This window comes from Pipra filicauda, unplaced genomic scaffold (genome assembly GCF_003945595.2).
Source record: "Pipra filicauda isolate LSUMZ 115617 unplaced genomic scaffold, ASM394559v2 scaffold87_size3191425_pilon, whole genome shotgun sequence".
In the NCBI taxonomy this organism is placed as follows: Eukaryota; Metazoa; Chordata; class Aves; order Passeriformes; family Pipridae; genus Pipra; species Pipra filicauda.
In genome coordinates this window covers 2,327,165-2,348,283 of record NW_024105064.1, presented here as the reverse complement: position 1 = coordinate 2,348,283, position 21,119 = coordinate 2,327,165, and the positions used below count along the sequence as shown (strand labels likewise).

Here is a 21,119-nt window from a genome sequence, read left to right as displayed (position 1 = left end):
TAGTACTCATGCTGTTATTTTAGAAGTCTTATTTTGGGTTGGTTTGTATTTTCTTGTATTACAAAATTGTTTAAACAGTTGAATTTCCTAATAGATGCTTCTCACTTCTGGGCAGATGGTGTTTTTTGGAGAGGATGTTGGCTTTGCTCTGTACATTAGCTAACAGGGTTGTAACTGGTTTGAAAACACAACAAGCTGTAAATCCTGAGTGTATTCCTAAGCTTTTTGGTTTCCCTTTTTTTTTTTTTCCAGATGGCAGGCCTTGCACTTTTGTTTTCTATTGAGCCATCCTCACCTTAATGAAAAGTTGTAGTGTTGCTGCCTACTACACCTAGATTTGAAGAGCTGACAGGCTCCTACAGGTAATTTAATTTTATTCCAGGTTTAAATTAGATATTTGCTGCATCTAAAATTTTAGTTCATTTAAGAATTATTATTATTGTTATCTCTTGTATCAGATCTTTTTATTCTGAAGAGCAGACTATGAAGTGAACTGATGTGTTTGAGAAAGAGAAAGCTTAAAAAAAAAGAGGGTTTTTTCCAAATATTCGAGTACTGTTTTGAAAATAAGTCTATGATTCTACATTCAACCTCAGCACCCAATCATGGCACAGAATTATTTGCCAGTGGAGAAGGTGGTTTATTAAGGAATCACCTTAATCATCAGGAATCTGCTGCTGGTATTTCAGCTGCTGGGAGCCTGAGTTAGCTCGTTCTGGAATTGTGGTTTTGACTAAAAGTGAGGAACATCCCTCGTGCTGCTTTCCAGCCGTTCTTCATTATTTGGTGGCACTCCTGGCTCTGGCAGGAACTTGGAGGCTGAATTCCTTCAAGGATGTACATCTGCACGTTTCCAGCAGATGGCAAGAGATTCCCAGGCAACTCTCTGGGAACCACGGTTGTGCAGACAAAGCTTCCAAGTCCTAGTTCTTTATTTCAGTGCTGCAGGCTGCTGAGAACTGTCCTTTAAAAATTAGTTGAAGGGGAAAGAAATATGATAGCATTAATCCAAAGTACTGCCTCAGCCATCAGACACAAAGTACTTGCCTGTTTCGGACCAGGCTGACCAAAAAAACTCCTTTTCTCCCTCCTAAGTGCCCCAAGAAGAATCATTATGGCAACCAGTTCTTAAAGACAATTGTTGAGAAAAAGGGGCAATCAGTACTAGTGTCACCTCAGTTCAGTGGGAATGACCTTGGGCCAAATGCCATTAAGTTTGGGTGAAAATAATAAGGCAAAGCATTAATATATTTTAACATAAACTGGAGTAAAGCATATATCCTACATAACATCAGAAATCACCATGGTAATTCTTAGTAGATTTTCTTGCTGGCTTGAATATTAGTGTTTTTCCAGCCCATGTTAAAATAGACAAAATGAATAATGTTTCAAGACTATTTTAAGCCAACACCTCCCTTACTTGTCTGTCTTATATAAGATAGAAGCAACCAGAAGTTAACTCACTTGTTGACACCTCATTAGCCAGGAAGATAAAGAATTCCATGAGTAGCCCAAGCTACATATCTTTAAAAGCAAATAAAATCAAACCTCTGTGGTTTTGTGTTTGTTTTTTTTTCCAGGATATTTAAACAACCTGTTCAATTTAACAATACTATATGCACTGTAATTTATTAAAAAATTATAGATCCCTCCTGTCTTTTCTATATATGCACGTACAAGCTTGTATTTGTAAAAGTTGCACCCACGAAGATAAGGGTAGGATAATCTTAAATATATCTGTAAAAACATAATAAGTTTAAGATGTACAGAAATAGATCTTTTGTATTAGTCTGAAGCTGAAAGAAACGTAGCAATAAAGGAAGAACAGCCTGGATGGAGCATTATACCAGATGTTTTACAGATTACTCTGTATTCCATCACTCAGCCTTTGTTTAATCTTAAGGCTGGAGTAATTGTAGTACTGGAATAGCTCAATGGCCTATGTATTATTTTGCTACTTCCAGCTATGCCTGTTCCAATTGGCCAAAGCTGGCCAGTTATCCGTTCCTGTGGAATGAAAAACGTTCTCCCTGCCCCAGCTGGTGACCCCAGGAATGAACACCGAGAGTCTGGTGACACTTGTGCTGCTCTCACCCAGATACTCACCCAAGGAGCAGATAATGCACCCTGGATTTGTTGGTAACTTCTGTTACCCACTAACTGTGGTAAAGATGGTTGGGCCAAAATTATGGAGAAGAGTTTCCTTCAGAGTGTGGAGAATTTGAGGAGTGACTCAAACTGTCTTTTTTTGCATGTAAGGGTTTGCAGAGTGCAGTGCAAGAGAATGGAACAGGGAGACTGTTTGTGTGGGAGTGTGCTGGGTAATTATCACAGGGCTGAGTTTCTTGCCTTTTATGTAACACTCCTTGGAAGGTACAAAGGGTTGTAAATGAGGACTTTCAATCTCACTGTTTTTCATACCTGTGGGACAAGATTATATTGGTTTTGCCTAATATGTCCTCGTGCCAAAGAGAAGGAAAATTTCCTCATTTTCTTTCCCTTTTCAAGCGGGGAAAAAAAGGGAAAGAGAACTGAGGATCAAGTGAAGTTGAAGTACTGCGAGAGTTAAAGAAAAGGATACGTTCCCAGAGGTTTCTGGTGTCTCAGAAATGAGGGATATTTGGGTTTATTTTTTTGGACCAATCTTTTCACGGAACAATGAACTCCCAATAACATCTGATTAGTCCTGTTGGTGCTATATTTTGTGACAGCCTGGCCTTGACTGTCCTCTCAGATTTGTTTTCACTCTGCAGGAGTTTGCAAAAGGCACAGCAGTGACACCAAGCTGGTCCAAGGAGGGAGCAGATCCCTTGTGCCTTACATAATGAGGGGCTTAAATCTCCAACTCATCTCATTTAGGACACGGTGCCTTCCTCATCTCAGCTACCAAATCCACCCAAACCCACATGTTCGTTGCCAAATTTTTATTCAGTTTTCATTAAGAACAATTAGCTGTCTGTAACACATATTGCACGCAGTGTTATTTTAGTATCCAACAGGCTTTCAGCCACTGCAAGTGGTTTGAGCTGCTGTAATAAAGGGAGCAGGAGGGAGTTGCTTTAGCTTTTTTTCTTTGAACAAAAAATACTCTCAGAAACTTTCAGTAAGCTTTTTGTTATCTATTCTGCTTCAGAGACGAACATTCAGGGTGCTGTTTTCCTCCTGATGGGAAGTGCTTTTTTAGGTTAATGGCTGGGAGTATTTCAAACCGGAGCAATCGTATTAAGTGTTTTGTTGTCCCAACAGCAGAAGCCTCACCGAGTTAAATTGGTTTCGCTACATTATCTGTTGGATTAGCAAACCAGTTAGGAACTGATGGGAGAGCTTTTCCTTTGAGTGGGATAAATGCTCTCATTGCTACCCAGACACAGGACAGACATCTCTGTATTTTAACCTCTTAATAGAGCTCTCACTGCCAGCATTACTTTCAAACACATCATGCATTTCTTCATCTTTCATCTCGTGCTTTCTGATTCCTTCCAGCCTCTGGAGGCGGCAGCAGCCCGTTGTGCCATCAGTACAGCAGTTTGCACAAGTGCCCCCCAGAAAGCTCTCCTGAGCACACAGTGGCACTTCCTCCTCTGCTGGCAAGGCCAGGGGAGAGTTTTACCAGCCCTTGGGCCCTGAACAGGCAGGATGTCATTAAGGGATGAAATCTCTGGGGTTCTTTTGGTTTGCCTTTCTAATGCGTTTCATCTTCCAGTTCAATAGTTGGAATGTCTGTTTTGGCAGTTTACAGAAGCTCCAATTTCTGTATATGTACATTTTATTAACACTTCACATTTAGAATGATTACATTAACACATAGCCCACTCCTTTTCTCACAGACATGCCAGTCCATAGAGCAGAACTATAAATTGCTGAAAGGAACACAAATGCTTTCAGGTGCCTTCTGATCTGTCACATACTTTTTTTTATGACACTAGTAAAACCCATCCAAAGTCAGCATTCAACTGACATCAGATTTGGCTTATTAACTTTATTAAGGGCATCATGAAATTAGAGTTGAATAGGGAATTGCCTTTAGATGTTAATAGATCTAAAGTAGTAATAGATCTAAAGTAGATTTTTAAATATGATGATTTTAAGTGAAAAAAAAAATATAGAAGATTCAAATTTATGCAAAACTCCAATCAACTCACCATACTCCTGTACTGAAATGTCTCCTTAAAAGTTTGAATGGCATCTGAGTTTTCTGTTTCTGGCTCTGGAAACAGATTTAAGAAAATCCCACTCTTGGTGAGGGAGGTGTTTTGTCTTGTGCTACTCATGCAAGTGCAGTTCCAGTACCCAAAATCCTGTTCTCCCCTCTGACCACTTCGTTCCTGGGATGGACACGTTGCCATCTGTGGCTCACAGGGCACTTTCCTGACAGCCTGCAACCTCCTGGGATATTTCTGTCCTCTTGTTTGTGCTTCTGTGTGCATCACTGACATAGTCTGGCATTCTGGCTTTGGGGGTTTCTGAGGAGATCGCTGCCACCCCTGCCTTTGATCAGTCACACTGAGCTGTGCACCTTGAAGATCTGCAGTGAAAGTACAGAAAAACCTCCCTGAATAAATCTTCTGGAGCAGTCAGCAGGACATGCAGCCTGTGACTGTCTCCCAGATGGAGAAGCAACTAATTTTGTCCAATAACCCCATGTGATCAGTCAGTTGGCTGCAGTGTAAGGAGTTATGTCAGGTGCACAATTACAAACTATTACTGCAGAAGTAATTAGATTAGACATTGCCTTTATAATATCTGCAGCCACCTTCTTGCTAATTACTCCAAATAACCAGCCACTGCTCACTGGAGGGACTAGGGCCAGGCATTGCTCTCTGCTCTTTAATAACTTTAATTCCAAAATCATGGATTCTTTTCCTATGATTTGCACTCTGCAGGAACTTGCTGTGAATATTTCTTCAGCTGGATTCAGAAGACACTGACCCTGACAGGCAACATAATAAACTAATAGCTGGAGAAACCAGCAGGGTACAGAAAGGCTGGACTTAAACCAAAGATTATTTCTGATTTATGCAAGTGTAACAGAGAACAATGAGGTCCTCTGGCCTTTCTAAAGGGTGTGGTGCTGTTGTGGGGATGGATCAGGGACAAAGCAACGAAGGCATGGTAAAGTCATGCTTCTGCTGGTTTTATTCCACTCTGCACTTAATCATTATATAAAACAGTAAGAATGATTCAGAGGAGAGCAGGAGAGGTTGAATTTCTTGGGGGAGAAAGTGATTATGACCAAAAACGCACTTAGGAAAAAAAAATAGTGTATTTCTGTAATGCAGCATTGCATCAACATCAGGAACAAACAGCAAGAAAAATAAATTAGAAAGAGGAGAAGCAGGAGGAAGAAAAAGAAGCCTGATTACCTGATTATTGAAGGAGATGCAGATTTCCATCAGCGTTCTGGATAAGGTGGAAGTTGAGTGATCCTTTGCTTTAATTCAGTATGTGAGAGTCTCAGAAACTGTGGCAAATACCACCACGGAAGCACCAGTTGGATGCACTTACCCATTTGGAGGATGAGAGTTTCTGCCTCTCCTGAAGGGTTTGTCTTCTGTAAAACTCAAAGAAATCAGCATCATTAAAGCAATTTTGGAGGTGATGCAGTGCAAGGTCTTAACTGGGGCTCCCCAGCAAGTCAGTGGTAGATCCTGGAGCAGAATCCGGGTGTCTCAGTCCAGGGTTGGCTTGGGGAGGACTCTGTGGAACAGTTACAGCTTGATGGCAGTTTGGGCTTTCCAGCACACTGTTGGCTGACAGCTTTTCCATGATAGCAGAAACTAAAGATGGAGGTGAACCTAAACCTGACTTACAGTGGAGCATATTTGCTGTCACAGCTCAGTTCAAGATCATTAGTTTTTCTTCAAAGCATTCTCTTACTCCACTGATACTGAACAAATCTCACTCTCCCTTCCATCGCAGATTTCAGCCCCTTGCTTTGCCTCCTTCTTTCCCTCTCTCTCTCATTTCATATTTGCTTTTGTGTCAGTCTCTGTATTTAAAAACAACCTCTCACTTTCAAGGCAACAAAATCGTCAAAATAAATTTCTCTTTTGTAGCGTCTCACATTGGCTTCCTACATGAACAATGTTTCAGTGGGTTTAATCCATATATTTACTGTGGAGATTTTAGAGATTAGTTGTGAAGCTTGTTTGTTGTGAATACTGTGTTCATTTGCTGAGTTCACTGGAATTATTTACAGAACAAAGTGCTATTTTGCATAAGTTGGGCAAGACGATCTAGTCCTGACTTAAGGAGTGTGTATGAGGACCTACAGATTTCCCTGCTGAATAAGGGAAGAGAAGAGCCCTAATGGATCAGGTCAGCCTGGAACAAAAATGGCAAAAATATCCAAAGCATCTGAGTAACTTGAAGCCAGTTATGAATTCTTTTTTGTACTTCATTCAGCTATTTAGGGACGGATTCAAAAGGGATATTTTCAGAGGCACACATGGTAGAATCTCACTGACAATCAACAGAACAAATTCTAAAGTCCTTCCTGAAAATGGAGTCAGAGTTTCTTCCTTATGAAGCACCTTTAAATTTTTTCCCAATCCAACATAGGAAGCCTGAGCTTTCCCTCTGTTTCTAAATCATTTTTATATGTTTGGGGCCTATTAAACTAATAAACATTTCTGTGTTTAAGTGTTTAAACTTTCATTAGCTTAGATCTGAAATGTAATGCAGTCATTATTAACAATTCAGTAGAATTTGATGTAGTATATTTTATTTCATGCTGTGACTAAGAGCACTGAATTTTTTCAATATTTTATCCAAGACAAATAATATTTTAAGAAAAACCTCCACTCCCCTCTATTCCTTTTTACTTTGTTCATGAGATTTTTCTGATTGTAAACTCCAGCTTTCCCACTACTGTTAAACCTAGACCATCCCACAGAAGGCCAGATGCAGAAAATCACTCGTGCAGAAGTGAGGAATTAACTCTTTCATTACAAAAAAGGTAATTATCTGAGTGTGAAAAGCCAAATCTTCATTACTGATCAACCCTTAAAGGGGAGGAAATCCGTGGTCATTTAAGAGTTAAACTTTTGCTACAAATATGTACATACGAAAAATCGTCTCATGGTATTAGAGGAAGGAAGGAGCTGGGATGGTCTGGCACAGCACTGTTCTTACTGTATCAAATCAGAATAGCAATAAATTGCTGCTTTTTCTGGGAATTCATAGCAGGCCTTTCTCGACTTTAGAAGTGTCTTGAGCTCATTGGAAAATATTTTGAGAAGAAATGGCTCGATTCAGTCTCAGCAAGGGCTCTTTAATCCGTGGGTGTTGTTGAGTTTGTAGCTCTGGCCATGAACATCCCTTTTTTGGGTTTTTACATCGTGTAAGCGACCCAGTAGATGACATTGACTGCTGCAAAGGCTGCTGGGAACACGGCTCGGGCGTAAATGTCGATGGTGTCGGCGTCGATGGGCTTGAACAGGGACTTCAGGCCAGTCTTTTTATCCAGTTTCAGCCCTGGCTGCTGCTTGGTCTCTCCAGTTTCTATTTCTATTGTGCCATAGGAGCCGGGCAGGCTCCTGGGAATTCGGTGCTGCCTGTTGGAAATGGCCAGTTCCTGGTTCACACCAGCTATGGAAAGGGAAAACAGAACAATGGCATTCTTCACGTTGATCTGCAAGGGAAAGAGGAGAATAATGGAGTTTCTGCCTCTCCTGAAGGTTTTTTTTTTCTGTAAAATTCGGAGACATAGGTAAGAAATCAGCATCATCACAGGAATTTCACAGAGCATGCAGTGAAAGGCCTCAGGAACTGGGATTCCCTGAGGAATACAGGGGGCAGTGCCAGGCCATGCTGCAGGGGCACTGCTGTGCCAAAGTCACTCCCATACACACTCACTGACCTCTGCACTCTGCCTCCTCGCCTTGATCTTGTTCTTCTGCTTTTTCATGTAGTCGGCGTTGAAGTGAGCGAAGGCGTATTCCACCAGCGCGGCGAACACGAACACGTAGCAGATCCAGAAATAAACGTCCAGGGCCTTGATGGCAGAGGCTCGAGGGAGGGAGGAGCGGGCACTGACCATCAGCGTGGTCATGGTGAGGACAGTGGTTATTCCTGCAGGGAGCAGGAGAGGAAATGGATTTACTGATGTATTATACATGGAGACTTTTACTAATCTGAAGCGGAGGATATTTTCACAGTACAAATGCTGTGGCTCCTGATTTTCAGAGCAGAGAAGCTTGTAAAAAAACTGCATTTGTATAAGGCAGCTTTGAACAAAATATCCTTGGTTTTGTTCTAGATCAGGACAAACCAAACCCAAAGACTTAACCCTCAAACGCTTTTGCATCTGGACTGGCAACCCTTACTCAGACAAACAGATCCACAAGCACCGGGAATATTTTTTTGCCACTGTCCCAGTTCCTTCAAATGAATTCTTTCGTAGATCTGCCTCACAGTCATTACTGCTTTTAACCCTCTTTAGGGGGTTATTTGCTGTTCTTTCCTGAGGCAGCTGCTCTGATAACATGACAGAAATTAAAACAGGAGGGAAGCCTTCTAAAGGACCATCTCTTCTGCAAAAGTAAACAGAGTGGTCACAAATGCACCTTCATGTAAAATAAGGATTATCAGAGAGCAGAATTCCAACCTGAGCATTGCCTTCCCTTCCAGTCCCCCGAGGCCCCTGCTTTACCTAAGGACACCCTGGCAGGCACAGCTGACTGGCTGATCCAGAAGGACACCCACGACATGGCCACCAGGAGGATGGAGGGGACGTAGGACTGGATGATGTAAACTCCTCGATTCCGCCGCAGGTGGAAGTGGAGACTGAGCCTGGGAAACTGCCCTGCTGGAAAAAAGAGCAGGCAGAGAAGGCTCTGGCTGCGTGAATTACAGTCAAACTGATACTCAAAATGACATTTCTACAATGAAACAGAGCTGTGACAGCTTTTGGACAGGGATCACAGATCGCTTTCCTGAATGGTGTTCGATCAGTCCCCATAAACCCTGCACGAGGTGCTGCAGCTTCATCAGCTAAGAATAGGTCAAATGATCTGTCTCAGGTCATATCAATGCCAGATCTGAAAATAAAATCATGAGTCTTCTCAAATAACAGTATTGCTTCAAAATGTGTACTGTCTTATCATCTGCTGTAGAAAGTCCTCCAGATACTAAATTTAGATTTTTTAAAAGGCCAAGTTAATTTCAAACTCAAAAAAGAGCTTAGAGGAGATGTGCAGCATAAATGAGAATCTGAATACATGAAAGAGGATGAAAAATCAGCAGGAAAGAAATGACTCCAATCTTGTACAAACATTGCAATAAGACCAGTGATAGACATACACACCACTGACTTCTACTGGGTAGAATTAGACTGATCTGACTGTACGTCATAAGCTTCATAACATCAGGGCTAATGGAAATTTTTCTTGTTCTGAAGTCGCAAATTAGGTCAAGAAAATATGAGCTATACCTCAAGTGTTCTTTATCAAGTGCCGTCTGGCTACTCCACACAGTGTTTTGTCAGGCAGAGAGAGCTGAAGGACATAACATGCTACAGTAGCTACCTGGAGGCTCAGCAAAGGATGGCACTTTTCATGAGTGTAAGCTGAAGAAAACTCTTATCAGACACCTGACAGGTTCTTAAATTAGTTACCTAAGAAGAAGGATTTTCTGTTATAGATACAGGAGGTTTCCCTGTGCTGGAAAAAGTCAGATACTGTCCCTGAGCTGAGGAGAGATTCTGTTACCAGATTTGAAGTTCATAATTTCTGTTGTGAACTGGTAGTTGGTGATGGTGAACTGGGCGAGCTGCAGCTTGTCCAGCCCGTGGATCTCCTCCTGGTTCTCTGACCAGTGGTACACGATGTCCTCCGAGGAGTAGCCATCTGCCAAAAGAAAGCTGAATAAACAACAAGTTCGAGGCAGAAATTAAGAGCTTAGAGGACTCACAGCGGAAGTTCTCTAACTCCTGCTATGCTGAATTCCATCAGACCCATTGCTGGGATTCAACCTGGATTATTCTGCCTGGGAGAGTTGCAGGACACCAGGGACATGACAGAGGGGGGATGTGTGTGAGGGGATTTTTGTGAGATGCAATCAATCTTTGCTAGTTTTGCTGTTAGTGGACAACTTGCTCCTAGAGCATTCATTTGTTTAAAGAGGCTGTTTGGTTCACTGAAATCAAACCCCTCCAGTTTAATTCAAACATTCAACCCCCCCAAAAAACTCCCTGCAGAACTTGCTGGGAGAGAGAATGGATTGCTGGGGCACTGCCTGCTGCCTCTGCACTTGGTGATTACATAAGTAAAACTGTAGATTGCTATTTTTGACAGGACAAAGTGGTATTGTGGCTAATTGCCTAGAAAACAAAGTTGGTGCTAAAAAAGAGAAACTGGCATTAACAGGCCAGGGGATCTGTTCAAAAACTGCTGCTCCCAAATCTCTGGAGCCCTCAGGACCTGTAGACTCCTTGTTCTAAAAACCAGATTCATTGCCACCAACTGGGTGGCCCCTGCTTCTGTCTGTGGTGGTTTTCATTCAGAAGTATTCATGCTCGTGGGATTTACATGCTGATCGTAGATAAACTACAGGTTGGACAAAACATAAACTCATTCTTCACCCTCCTCTGTGAGTACAAAGGAATTAAGGCAATCCATGCAGTATTCTGATAGATTTCTGGGTCACGGATACAGGAATGCCAAGGCAAGCTCAACATCTCTGTAAAGGTAAGTCACCATGGCTTTCATTAAAAGCAGGGAATTCTTTCTTTTTCCTTCTTCTTATAAAGAAAACATAGCACATCAAATTTTGCCTGTGGGCTTCTCTGCTTGTTCTCCCTGGATTTGATGCAAAGCTCAGTAATGCCAGTGACTGTCACAACTGCACAAGGTTTCACATCAAGCTCAGAGTTCCAGACATTTGTAACAGGACTGTTCATTGCTCATCATCACTACATTAAATCCTAGAGTTTAGGATTGGGGCATTGAAAAGTCCATTGTGTAATGCCCAGCACAGGGAATGAAGGGATTCCTGTTTGTTCTGAATCTCAAGGCAGCCCAAAGCAGAACCATCCCAGCTCACTCCAGTGTCCCAGTCCCACATGCCCAGGTTTTACAGCAAACACAGGTGTACTCAGCCCTTACAGCTCTCCAAATCCAGCATGCATTCCTGCTCGTCCATGGGGTACTTGGACAGGTCCATGTCGCAGGCCACTGTTGAGGTAATCCTGTTCCAGGCAACGGGAACACCAGTTAGTTGCATTCAGACAGAGCTTTTTCCTCTGAACTCAAAACACTGAATGGAAAACTTTGAAACCTTCATAGCAATGAAGGGAATCCTTTTCAAAGCCCTTATGGCCCTTGCCTTTACTGAGTCTGTGGGAAACCCAAGGGCAGGGAACTGAAGAAAAGTCAAATTACTTTAATGTCAGAGGACACTTCAACTACTTCTCACAATGAAAAGGAATTCTCTGATTCCATCTACCGCCTTTCACTGTCCCCAAGATTTCTACTAATACCTTGATGGGAGTTTTGGGCTTACGATTTCAAGGGTGCACATTCATTTTGTAGAACATTACACAATGAACTTCCAGTACAGTTACTGAGTTCCAGCCACAGCACTCTTCCAAGGTGAGGAAATGACACTTTCTCTGTTTGAGAGATGGGGAAGTTGAGCCTAAATCAGGCTCATAGTTCCCTTGGAAAACAGTGAAATAGAAAAGAGAATAGGAAAATAGAGAGTGGAGAACAGAATCTTTGCCAAACAGCTCCGGGACACTTGGAGGACATTCTGAACATGGTCAGTGACTCTGCACTGCACAGTGTTGCCAAAGAGACCTTCCTGGCACTGTCATCCTTGGAAAGCAAAGGGGTCTCTGACAGGAGATTTTCTTCCATATTAAATTAACAACTATTTTATGAAACCATCCTAGGAAAACAGTGGTTACTTCACAGTCTGTTCCAGAAGTCAGCGCACAATAGAGAACACTTGCTCTCTTTCTCACTCACCTGATGCTGTATAAAATGACTCCATCTGGCTGGAGCCTGATAAGTTTGTTTTCCACAGTCACATCATGGAACCAGGCAGACTTGGCATTGACTATGAAAGTATCTGGCAACCAGAGCTTGTCCACAAACCTGCTGTCTAAGCCCAGAGTCTCGTTGGTGTGGTTGTAAGACAGACGGTCGTCTCGCCAGCTCTGGTGCAAAAACACTGTCATGGTGTATTCCTGTGACAGGAGAAAGCCCAAGTAAGAAGTGATGCTGAACAAACACAATGGTAATGCCTTGGGACTTGGCCAAAAATCATTGTATTAGCCTGGAAATACATGATCTGCTTCCAGTGCAAATAAGTATTTTTATACTCAGTCAACCAGAGAGCCGCCCAAGCATTTGAATTTCTGCTATGCTTCTACAAGAGATAAATTATCAAATTATCAAAAAGTGGTTCAACATCAGTGTAACATGTAACATATTTGCAAGTCTCAAAAAAGAACAGTACAACTTTTGGTTTTGAACGTTTTTTAGAGCAAAACTGAAGACTCTGATACCGTACCATGTTCACCTCTGAGATGTGGTCAATGCTGGCTACTTCGATGGCCAGAGCAACGTTAACGGGGGGACCTGGGGAAAAGGGTTGAATGGGGTCATTGACATCATCATAGGACCTACAAAAATATAAATGACCCAAGATTTCAATTCTTTCAGAGAGTTCACAAAAGTGTTTTCCATTATAAAGTACACTCTCCAAGCAAAACCTACCCTAAAGCAAGAGATTTAAATCTTTTACTGATTTCTACCTCAATTTCCAATCTCACTTCAGTGATAAAGGGCACGAGATACAATCACAGCTACTGAAAATTATGGAATCCTTTCTGGAAATCACACTACCAAGTTTAAGACAGCATGACTTCAAGCAGTGCCGGAATCATCACCATTTAATGCAATACAAAATTCCTTCAACTTAAATGTCAGTGATTTAAGAACTGTATCAGAAGCCTGTGTTGCTGTTGTACAGTCTGTCTCCTGTCAAAACCATCCAAATTGTTGATGGTTATTTTTTCCCAGTATCCAAGTAGAAGATAATCGTAACCTTTTAATCATGTAAAGGATGAGCATCAGAGGGTAGAGGGATTGTAAGAACAGAAGAGACATTATTGTCCAAGCCTCACCTCCAATGCCAGGCCTGAAATTCCGTGCGTAGCCTTTCATTAAATCATCCAGGTTGGGCAGCCAGGAGATTTCGATGTTGGAACCAATGTAGTCTCCGATGTCACTCATAGCTCTGGGGAGAGGAAAGAAGTGTCCTTTGAGACTTGCCCACGTTTACAAACAGAAAACCAACAGAAAATGGAAGAGTGACTTCTCTCACACCAGAGACCACATATGGTATAATCAGCTATGCTGGAAACTTACTGAGAAAATACTGTATATGGGCAGGAAAACAATTTTGGATATTTCTGTTTAAATCAAAACATACTCAGGCAAGACTATGGCCTCTTTCTGAATTACAAGTACATACTTTTGGAAGTTTTCTCCTTTTTTAAAAGAAGTAGGAAAAATAGATTCAGAAACTTAGAGAAATCGTGAGGGAAACCAAGACACTTTGTGTGCTGCCTAAAATGCATCTGTGGCTGCTGGAATGCAGCTGTGCCAGCTCCCAGTGAACCGTGGAACAGCTGAGCTCAGGGAGGCTGGGGGACTGTCAAATGGGAGGGGAACACAGCAGGAACTGCACATCTGGAACGAGGGGAACAGGCAGCAGGCTTCGTCTGCGAGGGGCTGTGTTGTTGTGGGGTTTGTGCTCGTGCCTCAGCCCCCTCCCGGCACCACCATCTCCCAACTGCCAGACAGGTGCTTCTTGCTGGCCCAGTGCTGCTCCTGCAAGACTTTAGCCCAGGTTCTTGTTGCCATTCTCCACCTCCTGGCAGCCCCTCAGCCCTGGTCCAAGCAGTTGTGTGGATATTCCACCACCTCTTACAAACAGAGGCAAGATTATCTTGTCTCCATTATCTGTTTAAAGTGAGCTGGCAGACTTCATCTGCAGCTCTGTGCCTGCTCACATCACTCCTCTCGCCAGCACCGTGACTGACAGCACAGGGGGAGAGAAATGAGGGGCTGGGACAACATCTGTCACCACTGTTTGCAAAGAGAAGAACTGCCAGTGGTTTGAGAGGGCCTGAATGGAAGTACTGCATCCGAGCTGCCTGAGCACTGGCTCAGCACCTTCCACCGAGCCCAGCAACAAATGTGGCGTTTGAGGGATACATCTGAGTCCTAACAGGAGAGGAACTGGCTGAACACCCCTGGGGGGCTGCAGGGGGAGACACCACAAACACACCCTGCCCTGGCACTCACAGAACTTTGGCTGTTCATGTGACAATGACCCACATAAAGCACATGGGTTTTCTCCCCAAAATATGCCAGCCTGGGCACTCAGCTCAGCATGAGCAGGTATTGCCAGCACGGGAGCAGAGTCTCCTGCAGTGCCCAACTCCTCCTCCCACAGGGGACTGAGAGAAAAATCTTCGATCGCCCTGGTCAGAAAATTCTTGTCTGGTGTACAGAGTCGATTATATAAGGAAGGAGTTCTGGGATTACAATGTACAAATGTGAGTTCTGAGCAGCAGAGACACTGAAAGCTTGCGTTAGTGGAGCTGTCAAAACTGTTGTGACCTTACAGCACAGGGACACTGCTCCAAGGGAAACTTCATTACTTCCCAGAAAAATGTTATATTAAATTGCGTTCATAATATTTCCTTGCCATGAGCACAGTGCTGTATGTTCATCTCAAATGACTATCCCAGGCACTTCTCAGGTTCCTCTAGCTCTTCTGAGGAAGGATCAGAGCCACGTTTTCAGCTGCATAAATTGGAATAACATAACTGATTTAGACAAGGGCTTTGAAGATTTATAACAAATGTTGACAGAAGTTCCTTCCTTCTTTATTGGGTCTCATCAACTATATCAACACTTCTTTCTATCAGACTGCTCTTTTCCATGTGCTGGTCTTTCAGTCATCCAACTGTAAGTATTTACTTAAATGAAATTATAGTTTCTTAATCCATGGCAAATTTGTTTATAAATGTGCTTAATTGTAACTTGTAAGTCTCAGCCATAGGTATGGAATGGTGTTCCTAACCAGCAAAACCTCTGAGCTCCTTTCCCAGGTAAAGAATGGTGCTTTCTGTCTTTTCCTAATGAGAGCAAATAACTCCAATGCGCTTGAATTAATACATCAGCCTCAGATCTCTTTACCTTTTCAACAGAAGATGGTGCTTTGCAACTCCTGTTGCTAAAACTGCCGCCAGTTCTGGGAAGTGTTTTGCAAACAGAGCTCGAGTCAGAAGGTGAGTGCCCCGGAGTGATCTCCCCCGTGTGCCTGCTCATCTGTTTTGACAAAGCACTTGGTGTGCAGCAGCTCCCCTGTCAGGGCTCCATTTTAGTGGCATTAAGGAGCTAAAAGGGAGTTAAAATGCTGAGAGCCGGGTTAGAAACCGTGGGCTGTAGCCTGCCATGTGTTTTAAGCAGATTACAATCTAGAGGGAGTTTTACTTAAATATCCATGACACAATTAAAATAAATCTTGTTTCTATTATTAATGAAGCCTTAGGGTCAGATCATCAGTGTAACAAATGTGCTGAAGTTAGTGGAGCTATGTGCACTTAATACCAGGGGGGCTATTAAAGTATTGCAGCTGAAATAACTTTATGGTCACATTTACCACGTTGTGATAACTCCTTCCCGCCATTCCTCTGGATTCCTGGACACCACACCCAGGGCTTTAAAGTTACAGGGGGGACGGTGGGAGAGTTTCATTCATCCTTGATAAGCAGCCAGGATTATATATGGCCTAAAATATGATTCACTATTGTACCTGAAAAAGGAAGGCCAGCACAGAAAAGATGCATTGGAAGGGATTAAGTTTTCATAGAGCAAGCAGGAGAGATGAAAAGAAAGGAAACTCCCCTTAGTTGATTCAGCAAATTCCCTTCCCCACGTAAGCTGCTGTAAAGCTTGTTTTAGTGAGAAAAGGACTTTGTGAAATTAAGGTAGTGATTTGCCAAATCCAAAGGGTAAAAGAGCTCCTCAAAAGCTTATCTGCAGTTTGCACCGGGCCAGCGTGGGGAGCTCTGGCTGAATGGCAACAGTCATGTGGACTCCTGTCACTCTGGAAGTCATTCCCAAAGCTAAAGCTGAAGGAGATGGGTTTTCTCCCACACTCTGGCTGTGTACACATCTCATTCCAAGCAGATATTTTGGAGAATTTATTTGTGTCTGCTCATATCTGGAATTTAAGCACTGGGAGAACTTCGACCGAGCTCGTTGTCAGCAACAGAAAATAGATTATTGCTGTTTAAATGATGAAAGTAACAGTGAGTTCTCTTGTCCATTAGATAAAGGGGAAAGGAAATCCCATAGATAAACTGGGAAAACCTATGGAGTTCTCCTTTCCCTAACAAAGCTGCTCTTGACACCGTTTAGGGAAAGCAACTCTAAGCAATGAATGTCAAATGACAGAGCAAAGAAATGTATCTCCTTCAGAGCTAAGTGCAATCAGTTCTAGAATAAGAAGTCCACATATCCCAAAATCCTCTGTATCTGAGCTGACATCTTCCCCCAGCTGCTGCAGCACCATTGCATCCCACTAATGTGGATGGTTCTGGAGGAGAAGCCTCAATGCACTTGGGCAGCACATCTTGAAGGGGCTTGTCAGACAAGTGAGGCACCGGCCTGTCTCTGCTCCCTGCCAGAGCACTGCTTGAAAATGGGTGCTGGAAGTGTATCACTGTCACCAGGAAATATCTGAGCCCCAAATCACCCCAAGCAAGAGGCAATCTGTGGGTTCCATGAGGGCACTTCAGCAGCTGAACCAGGCATGACACTGGCAGTATTATTTTTGCACAGCAGTGCCAAAATCTCTGGGAGCAGTGCAGAAAGCTCAGCAGCACCTTTAAGTCAGCGGCCAATGAGGCACAAATTTGGGGTCACACTTGCAGGGAGGGTGCTCTGACCTTCTGACAAACACACAGAGCAGAGGGATGTGGGAAATCACTCTTTGCATCTTCTGTTTCTCCTTTGAATCTGCTAACCTGATTCTTTTGGGGACTGTGACATAGTTGTTATAGGAATCATTTATCCTAGTAGATGGAAAAAGCAGTTTGACTGAAGGACTGGGGTGGAGAACATTTCATTTTCTATGAGGTAAACATTTGGGGGCAAATGTCCCAGGTGTCATTGCCACTGAAGAAAACTTTTTCTTGGGAAAAAGACAAGGAATATCCTGCAAGGTCAGAGAACAATCTGGCCTCTGTCAAACTCCAGGATTATCCAGAGCAGTATGTGTATCCTTCCCATCTGCCATTCCTGACTTTAAGTGAAGCTCACTGTAAATATGTTTTGTATTTTGAAATGTAATTGAAAAGGCATTAGGCTTAATTCGTGGCAACCTCTAGAACATCAAAGCCTCTCTGTGAGTTTTAAGCTACAGAAAATGGACCATTCTTTGCATATATTCACGTGTTAAAGCTGCTCTGCTTCCACAAATAGAAGTAAAAGGCTTAGGGAGACACACAGCAGAAGGACAATTAACTCAAATGTATAGAAATGTCACTTAACATAGACGAGTCTGAAATATAAAAGATACACCTATTTTTAATAGAGAATTAAAATCTATTTCAGTAAAGAATTACAAAGTATGGACATGGACCCCCAAACTCCCATCAACGGTGCTCCTTCCCCAGGCAAACGAAGAAATAATTCCCCAAGTGTCTCTCTGCAGATGATCTCGTGCCCTGTGGCACATTTCTTCTTGCAGCATCCACAGCATATCAAGCCCTGATAAAATAATGGAAGCCACAGTCTTTGCCTCAAAGACCTGTCAATCATATAAATTGCAAATTTCTTGCCACTAATCACTGTCTCGAGAAGACAAAAAATTACTACTTTTTTTACCTGAAAAAAATGTGCTGACTTAGATTGAATTTGGCTCCTTCCCTTCAGTCAGACAGCACACATGACAGAGGAATTGCTTCAAACACAGCTAAAGCGCCCTGGAAGGATATTCCCAACTGCTGTGAGAGAACAGCATTTCCCTGTGTGTGTCCCCCCTTTCCCTCCTCTGCCCAACCAGGACAGTAATTTCAGTGGTAGCTTTGCCTTTGGGAAGTCCTGTGTCCTGCCACTGCATTCCAAAATCACCAAACTGTTCTTCCTTTTTGGAATGTTTTTCTTACACCTGGCGATTCCCAGTGCACAGAACTCACAAGCAGAGAATTCAGGGGGTTTGGATGGTTTCTGTCATCATAACTGCAAGTCACATTGCATTTAGAAAACAAAATCAGAGCCTTAAAATGGCAGTTTTGCCCATAATTACACTGCTTTTCATAAAAGCATCTCCTACCAAAAATATTTTTACTGATGCAAGGATAAAATTTTGCTCTAGTTCCATTTAACGGATCCCAATTACACGTGTAAGCAAGGCTACTCCCCTTTCACAGGATCAAACGATGTCCTGCCACAGCCACACTAAATCCTGAATCTGCAGAAAACTGTTGTGCCAAACAGAGCAGCTTCCCTTGACCACGGAATGTCTCACACTCTGGCACGTTTGGAAAACTACAGACTGAGCAGTTGGAATTTCAGAAGTTAGAATTTGCCTTGCCTGCCTCTCTGCCACGAGGAGATGTATTTTTAACAAACAACTCATCGCTATTGTGTAACGGGAGGAAGAAAGTCAAGTAACCAGGGAATTAATCCAAATATAAAATAATGTATCCAACAAATTATAGGTTGCCCATATCCTGGCAGTGGCTGTGCCCGGGACCAGACCTCAAAAGACAGAGGCTGAGAAGACTCTTCTTTAAAATTCTATTTTTTTCTTCTCAAACATCACTTTTCAACCCAAAGCCTCAATGCTGGCCCAAGTGCAGAGGGAGAAACAGGATCATTGAAATCATGGGCAAGGTCTTGGTGCCCTTCGGTCATAAGCAGCATTTTTTCTGCCTTCACTGTAATACTGGATTGCTTTGGAGCACGAGGATGTCAGGATCTGACCCCAGATAACAGACTCAAGGTCACAGGATAAATCATCATGTCAGTCCTGGTTAAGAGCAGTTGACTTGATGCTTCCTCTAAGCAAGATCCTCTTCCTTCCCAGTGAAAAAATCAGATCTCACTGATTAATTCCAAAAAGTGTAACAGCAATGTTCTGTCTCACTCCAGTTACCACCTTGCCTCTTCCAGTCCTCTGAAGGTACGAACGATGTCTGGGAAGCAGAAGCTGTAGGACCCCTTTAATGCCACAGCCCCCTCTGCTCTGGGGGGTGTGGGCATGTTTTTACATGCAGCAAGTTCTTTTTTACACCCCCTTCTATTTTCATTGCGTAATCATGGCAAGCTTTCTCCACATCCAGCCTCCAGATCTGGAGAGAATCTCTGGAGCCCGTGGCTGGTTGCCTAGCTAACACCTTCGGAGGAAATGGGGCTGAGCTGCACACATACATCCTTCTGACATACATCCTTCTTTACAATTCAGCATTTTAAGAAATGGTTGGCGTTCTCCAAACGTTTTTTTTCCCCTAAGATCTCTGACAGCCTCTTCCTGTCATCCTGAGTTCAGGAGACTTAGTGAACCCACCAGAAAGGCATGGCTGTATTTTCGGGTTTTAACGGTGCCTATGGAGGCCCCAAGCAAAGCTATTCAGCTCGTACCCCGCTGGTTGTGCTGGCTTTATGGAAGAGGTTCGAGTTCAAACAGGCCCCTACGGAGCTGCTGGAGGGGCTGAGGCTGTGCCGGGATGTGCAGTGCCTCACAAAAAGTGATTGCCCCCAATTTAGAGTGAATACCCTCGGGAAAAGCATTCCAGGGGCATCCTGTTAAACACACAGCCCTTGATTAACCGAAGAAACTGCTGCTCACTCAGTTGGCAGAAGTGCACCCTCAGCAAGGAAATGAAGAAAGAAAAAAAAACCCAAACAGAGGAGGCACATTAAAGAAACTCTTGAATCGAGAGCCCTTTTCTCCTGCACGCTCTCTCCAAGCAGTCCTGGCCCGGGAGTGCACAAAGCATCCCTGGGCAAGAGTGGGAGCCCCAGCCAGCCCTGGCACCACTCACCCCGACCGAGGGAACGGCTGCCCGAGGCCAGGCTGAGAAAGAACGATAAGATGTTTTCTTACCTGATACACCTGTGCTGTTGGGTGCACAGTAGAACCAAGGCAGGAAAAACCCAAGTAAGAAATTCCATTTTACTCCCATTTATTAGACAGCGGCGACCAAAACCCAGGTTCCCCGGCTCTCCTGGCAGCTCCAAAGCTCCAGTGGCGTTGCCATCCTTGCCTGCTGCGCTAAGTTGAGGCTGAGTTTAAAGCGATGGATGGTTGCTCAGCAGCAGCAGCCCCCACAATCTCCACAGTGCCCGGGAGCCATGCGGGCAGCCCGGCACGGGAGCAGGGAGCAGGGAGCAGGGCAGCTCCGCTCCGCTCTCCTCCTCTGCTCTGCGGGTGGCTCAGTCCCGCCCGGCTCCGCTGCCCTGCTCCCGCATCCCTCCCCTGCCGCGGGCTCTTCCTCCGGCCGCCCTGCCCGCCCGCGAGCCTGCCTGCCGAAAATAACCTCCGAAAGGATGGATTAATCCCACGGAGCGGGGTGGGAGCAACTCAAAGTGCTCCGGAGCCGCTCGTGTCCTGCGCGCATCGTGCCGGGGAGGAGCAGGAGGAGCTCCGAGGGCAGGGGCGGCCGGGCCGGGCGCGCTCGGGGACGCGGAGCCACCACATGTGAACGGCGGGCACGGCCGCCCCCCGCCGCCCCCCCGGCACATCCCGGCGGCACCCGGGCACCGCAGCTGCAGCCCGGCTTCCAGCATCCCTCCGGGAAACCGGGAATGGAGCCGGGGGCTGTGCTCAGGGAAACCGCCGCCTCCCCGCCGCTTACGCGCTGTCCCGGGCCCGCGGGACCACCGGGAGGGGCACGCCCGGGGCCACCAACTTCTGCCTCGCCGCCCGTGGGCTCCTCGGGGGCTTCTCTACACTGAGACACTGCCCTGGCGCGGCTCCATCCCGGGCTGGCACCGTCCGCCTTCCACCGCCTGTGCCTCGCGAACTCCCGGCCCCTGCGCTGCTCCGGGGGCTCCTCGGGACCCGGGTTCGGCTGCACTTGCAGG

The 21,119-nt window shown here is 44.4% G+C and overlaps 2 protein-coding genes across 8 annotated transcripts in view; one reads left to right on the top strand and one right to left on the bottom strand.

Moving 5' to 3' along the window:
• Positions 1-616: 616 nt before the first annotated feature.
• GABRD (gamma-aminobutyric acid type A receptor subunit delta) lies at positions 617-20,584 on the bottom strand. 4 transcript variants are annotated; one of them, XR_005567084.1, is made up of 10 exons: positions 20,140-20,584; positions 13,133-13,245; positions 12,517-12,584; positions 11,970-12,190; positions 11,106-11,188; positions 9,711-9,848; positions 8,654-8,809; positions 7,862-8,073; positions 5,364-7,633; positions 617-964 (listed from the first exon to the last, which is right to left on the bottom strand). XR_005567084.1 is itself a non-coding variant. In XM_027728815.2 (9 exons), the coding sequence occupies exons 1-9, from the start codon at positions 20,205-20,207 to the stop codon at positions 7,334-7,336; spliced, it is 1,359 nt and encodes a 452-aa protein (XP_027584616.1). In that variant the 5' UTR covers positions 20,208-20,584; the 3' UTR covers positions 2,910-7,333. The 4 variants fall into 4 exon arrangements, 2 of the variants coding, with proteins under 2 accessions (XP_027584616.1, XP_027584617.1); XR_003542117.2 differs by lacking the exon at positions 617-964 and adding an exon at positions 2,910-4,525; XM_027728815.2 differs by lacking the exon at positions 617-964 and having other exon boundaries at positions 2,910-7,633.
• Positions 12,525-21,119, top strand: part of CFAP74 (cilia and flagella associated protein 74) — a 53,565-nt gene continuing 44,970 nt past the window's right edge. For 2 of the 4 annotated variants that reach the window (XM_039390887.1, XM_039390888.1), the window contains exon 1: positions 15,213-15,310. The gene's annotated coding sequence lies outside the window, so the exon portion shown is untranslated. Of the gene's footprint in view, positions 15,311-21,119 lie in introns of all 4 variants that reach the window. The other 2 variants (XM_039390886.1, XM_027728807.2) reach the window with 2 other exon arrangements.